Source organism: Littorina saxatilis, unplaced genomic scaffold (genome assembly GCF_037325665.1).
Source record: "Littorina saxatilis isolate snail1 unplaced genomic scaffold, US_GU_Lsax_2.0 scaffold_2647, whole genome shotgun sequence".
Classification (NCBI taxonomy): domain Eukaryota; kingdom Metazoa; phylum Mollusca; class Gastropoda; order Littorinimorpha; family Littorinidae; genus Littorina; species Littorina saxatilis.
The window spans coordinates 8,948-14,414 of record NW_027128856.1 but is presented as its reverse complement, the minus strand read 5'-3'; the positions used below and the strand labels follow the sequence as shown (position 1 = coordinate 14,414).

The following is a 5,467-nucleotide window of genomic DNA, read 5'->3' as shown; positions in this document are numbered from 1 at the left end:
ATTAGTCCTGGTGTGTGTGTGTGTGTAAATCATACTTCTACGCATTTCTGGCGAAAAGAACACCAGTACTGGGAAACGTCAGATGTAAACAGCAATGTTTTGTGAAAAGGAGCTCGAACAGTCTTAAAGTTTAACTGACACAACACGAGCCGTGACTTTCATCATGTCCTCCCTGATTCTCTCCGCTAGACCGTCACTGAAACCATCTTCGCGGGGCCGATCAGACATGATAAAAAGGACCACACGTGTCTACTGCTTGTAAACCGCACGTTTATATTCATTGTAATTCACCAAAACAAATGAAAATCGCCTTCATACCATGGGTCACGTGCATATTCTTCCATGCTGCAGTTCTGTGGTGACCTAAAGGAAGGGCAACTTACGCAAATTACCCACAAACCATGGCAGACTTCCGTCGGGTTAGGCATCACAAAACACTACCCAATCAAAAACTGCATTTCAAAGAATGTCGTCCAATTGACTCTCTCCTTCTATGCAACCAGCGCATGGAACTTGCAGACGATGGCGGGGAAAGTTTGATCTGAATTCCGATTGAAAAATATCCACGTATGCAATCCATAATGTCTGCTCAGGATTCCAACAATCAGGAGGGGACCCGTCAGGAGATAGAATCCCTGCCACCAGGACTGAATTACCTCAAAGTAAATACTCTGTTTCGTGCTTCCAACTTCGATTTTCCAAACCAAATCTGCACACATTCACAATCACAGTGATGACGAGCTTTGATCTACATGGTTAAACCTTGACCTTTCAGTGTACCTGTTTTAATACTATGCAGATCAGTGATTGTTTTAATTGTTTTAATTTTTTTTTTGCAGGGTCTTGAGGAATTGATGAAATGCCCCATCTGCTTTGATTACTTGCAGGCTCCGATGCTACTTCCCAACTGCGACCACAACTGTGAGTCTAACTCTAACTCTAAGTAGCATCTGAATTTTTTATGTTGATAAATTTTAAGTTTTTTGAATGATTTACAACACCGCATGCTTTTGATTGTTTAGCTTGTAGAAAGTTACATAATATATATGAACAGAGATTTGTTTTTTAGTGACTGGTCTGGTAGTGGTAGTGTATTAGTACTATTACTATTATTAGTATTATCAATAATAATGTACAATATACAAATTAAATAATGTGATGAAGTGAAAGGGACTACAGATTTATTTAACAACTATAACTAGTACCGTAAAATCCCTAACAAACGCCCAGTATCTAGCAAACGCCCACCCCCTACTTTCGGCCAAATGTTGTGCAGGGGGGTCACTACCTAGCAAACGCCCACCCCGGTTTTTTGTTTTTTAAATTTGTTTTAAGACAGTCGGCCTCCTTTATCTACGATTTGTGCACACTGTTCAATGGTTAGCCTTTTTTTTTGGGGGGGGGGGGGGGGGAGGGGGGAGGAGGGGATAAAATTACGTCATGTCTTTCAGTGACGTCGTTCAGTGACGTTTTTTATTGAGTGTTGAACACTTCTCTCGTTGACAAGCACTTCCTTTCTAAGCTTATGTTCAGCCATGCCGAAGCACAAATCATATACAGTGACATACAAACTGAAAGCCCTGAGATATCTTGAAAACGAAGCTGCAGGCAATGTTTCGTTATGTGCCCGCGAGTTTTCTTTTGACAGAAAAAAGAATGAGAGAGTGGAGAGAACACAGAAACATATTACTATAGTATTAGAACAGCAATACGGGAAAGAAAAGGAAAAATAAAAGTTGTCTGAAAGACCGCCAGTTAGATCTGAAGAAGTTGAACAAGTTGTGATGGAATATTTGGAAGAGGGTCTCCAAACAAGAGAAGAAACTGTGTTTGTGCTGACGTTATTCTGAGAATGAGAAAATCAAGGTCACTTGTGTTCTTCTTTTTTTTTCTATCACAGAACGTTGATCTTTATTTGCGTAAACAAACGGTGTGTTTATTTTTTTATTAAAATTGCATAAATCACATGGTTGTATCACTTTTTTTTCTCGTGAAAATGTGATGACACTTTATCTTGCAAAGGGGTGTATACCTAGCAAACGCCCACCCCCTACTTTTCCCCGAAATATGTGCGGAGGGGGGGTGGGCGTATGCTAGGGATTTTACCGTACTAGTAGTATAGTAGGTGTAGGTGAAGTATAGTCGCCTGATGCAGGTAAGGTTTGACTTTGAGGTAAGAAGAACATTATTTCAGTATTTGGGTCAATGGGTGTATAATTATCAAATTTGTCTATTTGCTCTTGAAGTTGAAGTTGAAGAACAATACAAGTTGCAGTTGAACTTGTCATTTACAAGTCACAAGAGTTCACTGGCACCGACTGGCGCACCACTGGATAACATTTTTTAACACATGGCATTGACAATTCTGAAACAATTCTGACTGCTGGTTCACATTGGTTTTTAATTCCTGTTCCTGCATGTCTCTCCTCGCCAATAACCAAGCCGAAGGCCAGGTTGCCACACCACAAGTACACAGTGTAGTCTTATTTCATGCTACTGTATCTCTACGGTTTACAAATCAACGATTTGTTCTCTCCAAAGTTCTCTTGAGTTCTCCTGTGGACAGTTCACAGTTCTGACAAAAATCTCAAACGCTAAGAAATATGCATGGGAAAGGGTGGGGTCTAAGCCACCAAATAGAAGTTGCATGGCTAGCAGAACTGATCGAGATTATCATCGTATCTCATTCGTCGAGCAGGTCAACAAATCACAATCTTACAAGTTACAAACACACAACTGAAGTCACAATATGAATGATAAACATGGCTTGCGGAAACAGACATTCTAAGAATCTAACACCCTCTAGCCTTAATGAGGCTTTGATCTTAGCGCATCAAACAGTACAAGAACATGCTCCTTGAGGCTACACTCGGTTCGGTCATAAAGTTATGTAACTTACCACCTGCCGACCCAGCTACATGTACTTGTCTCTATCTTGGAGAGACTTCTCAGCTTATAACTTTTTCATAAGGCATCAATGACTAGCCTCAAATAGATGCACACAGACAGCTTAAAGCGCTTTGCAATCAACATGTGTATCTCAAAGTTAAGCTAGAACTAACATAAAGCGATTGGAAAAACATGCACAAACAAAAATGACAGAAAATACCTTCTGATGAAGTAGTAGCCAGTCTTGCACTTGGCTACAAGTACAACTTGAATAAGAACCCAGATTTCACTACTACTACTAGTCTAGACGAAACTGTCACCTCCAGTTTAAAAAAAAAATCATTTATGTTAATATTACCATTGTTGACATTGAAGTTTGCCTGTTTTTTTTTAATGATTTAAAAAAAATTTCTGTAAAGGCTCGGCGGAAGAAAAAAAAAAAGAATACAATATTGTTAGATGAAACATGTATCATGCATGCAACACTTTTCCCAAGCCTCGGTCTTCGGTCATTTACGCAAATATAAATTATAATATGTCTTTGGTCTGACTCCTAGTTCTAGCCGGTCGACTGTCCGATAGTTTTAACATGACTTTGTAGGAGATGTTCTAACAAAACAAAGCTTTTATACTTATAGCCAGGACTTTAGACCTATTCCTATTTTCAATCTAGGTCAAACTGACCTATTGTTTGGGAACAAGCCTGTGTTTCACTGTAAACATTTTCTGTACCTAGTAACCTAACAATAGCAACAGTTTTGATAACAATAACATTGTCATCTGTCATTTGCAGATTGCTCGCTGTGTATACGGAAGTACCTGACCCTCAAGGAACAGTGCCCTGCATGTGGCTGTGTAAGTTGTGCATGAATGGCAAACACATTTGTATTAATTTGAAAAACTGTAGCATAAATTCAATGAGCTTGCAATGGGGAAAAAAAACAAGTAAAAGATGAGTGCACTGACAAAGTGACATACATGTGTCAAACTCATACAATACATGCTCACCGAATGATCTGTTTTATGAAAATGATAAGAGATATTTTTGAGTCACTTGAGAAAATGTGACTCTATGTAATCGGTCAGTGTTAGTCTGTCCGGCCGGCCGTCCGGCCGGCCGGCCGTAGACACCACCTTAACGTTGGACTTTTCTCGGAAACTATCAAAGCGATCGGGCTCATATTTTGTTTAGTCGTGACCTCCAATGACCTCTACACTTTAACGATGGTTTCGTTGACCTTTGACCTTTTTCAAGGTCACAGGTCAGCGTCAAAGGAAAAATTAGACATTTTATATCTTTGACAAAGTTCATCGGATGTGATTGAAACTTTGTAGGATTATTCTTTACATCAAAGTATTTACATCTGTAGCCTTTTACGAACGTTATCAGAAAAACAAGGGAGATAACTAGCCTTTTCTGTTCGGCAACACACAACTTAACGTTGGGCTTTTCTCGGAAACTATAAAAGTGACCGGGCTCAAATTTTATGTGAACGTGACTCCCAGTGACCTCTACACTTTGACGTCTGCTTTGGTGACCTTTGACCTTTTTCAAGGTCACAGGTATGCTTCAGGTATGCATTGTGTTGTGAATAGCAATTTCTTCCTGTCCATCTGATGCCTCATATAATATTCAGAACTGCGAAAGTGACTCGATCGAGCGTTTGCTCTTCTTGTTATACTGTGATTTTATTTAAATAATTTTGCCCCTGTGGACAACTCAACCGCTAGTTATTGATTGTGTTCTTTTCTCTTTTCTCACTCTTACTCTTAGAAAGCCTCAAGTAACCTCCTGAGGAGCAATCAGATCTTTGCCAAAGTCATCAAACAGTTCAAGACAATTGCGTAAGTACAAAGGTGTGTTTTTTCCCAGGTTCTTTGGGGTTTACCGGCACACTCCTTCTCATTGAAACTGCTCGGCTCACCATCTCAGATCTGGTCAGGCTTTTGTATAGCACAAAACCACCCCTCCACTTGGTCACATATTGGTCACATACCCCAAAAATAAAAACCTGACTGCTTTTGGTGGTGAGTTGAAATAGTTGACAAATTAATTCATCAAAAGAAACTTGCCACGTGCACAGAGAGCACCCAGGCTGTTCATTTTTGGTAGGTGACCAAGTGGAGGGATGGTTTTATCTCATGTAGCACCCAGGCTGTTCATTATATTTAGTCAAGTTTTGACTAAATATTTTAACGTAGAGGGGGGAATCGAGACGAGGGTCGTGGTGTATGTGCGTCTGTGTGTGTGTGTGTGTGTGTGTGTGTGTGTGTAGAGCGATTCAGACTAAACTACTGGACCGATCTTTATGAAATTTGACATGAGAGTTCCTGGGTATGAAATCCCCGAACATTTTTTTCATTTTTTTGATAAATGTCTTTGATGACGTCATATCCGGCTTTTCGTGAAAGTTGAGGCGGCACTGTCATGCCCACATTTTTCAACCAAATTGGTTGAAATTTTGGTCAAGTAATCTTCGACGAAGCCCGGACTTCGGTATTGCATTTCAGCTTGGTGGCTTAAAATTTAATCAATGACTTTGGTCATTAAAAATCTGAAAATTGTAAAAAAAAAAAT

General features: G+C 39.7%; 1 protein-coding gene across 1 annotated transcript; it reads left to right on the top strand.

Moving 5' to 3' along the window:
• Positions 1-523: 523 nt before the first annotated feature.
• LOC138957184 (E3 ubiquitin-protein ligase RAD18-like) lies at positions 524-4,777 on the top strand. Its single transcript, XM_070328343.1, has 4 exons — positions 524-662; positions 840-921; positions 3,683-3,744; positions 4,664-4,777. The coding sequence occupies exons 1-4, from the start codon at positions 570-572 to the stop codon at positions 4,736-4,738; spliced, it is 312 nt and encodes a 103-aa protein (XP_070184444.1). The 5' UTR covers positions 524-569; the 3' UTR covers positions 4,739-4,777.
• The last annotated feature ends 690 nt before the right edge of the window (positions 4,778-5,467 follow it).

Bases quoted from the DNA above. Each gene is read 5' to 3' on its own strand.
- LOC138957184 (XM_070328343.1), top strand. From the start codon at position 570: ATGCAATCCATAATGTCTGCTCAGGATTCCAACAATCAGGAGGGGACC. The intron at 922-3,682 runs GTGAGTCTAACT...TGTCATTTGCAG, and splicing joins TCCCAACTGCGACCACAACT to ATTGCTCGCTGTGTATACGG. The intron at 3,745-4,663 runs GTAAGTTGTGCA...TCTTACTCTTAG, and splicing joins AGTGCCCTGCATGTGGCTGT to AAAGCCTCAAGTAACCTCCT.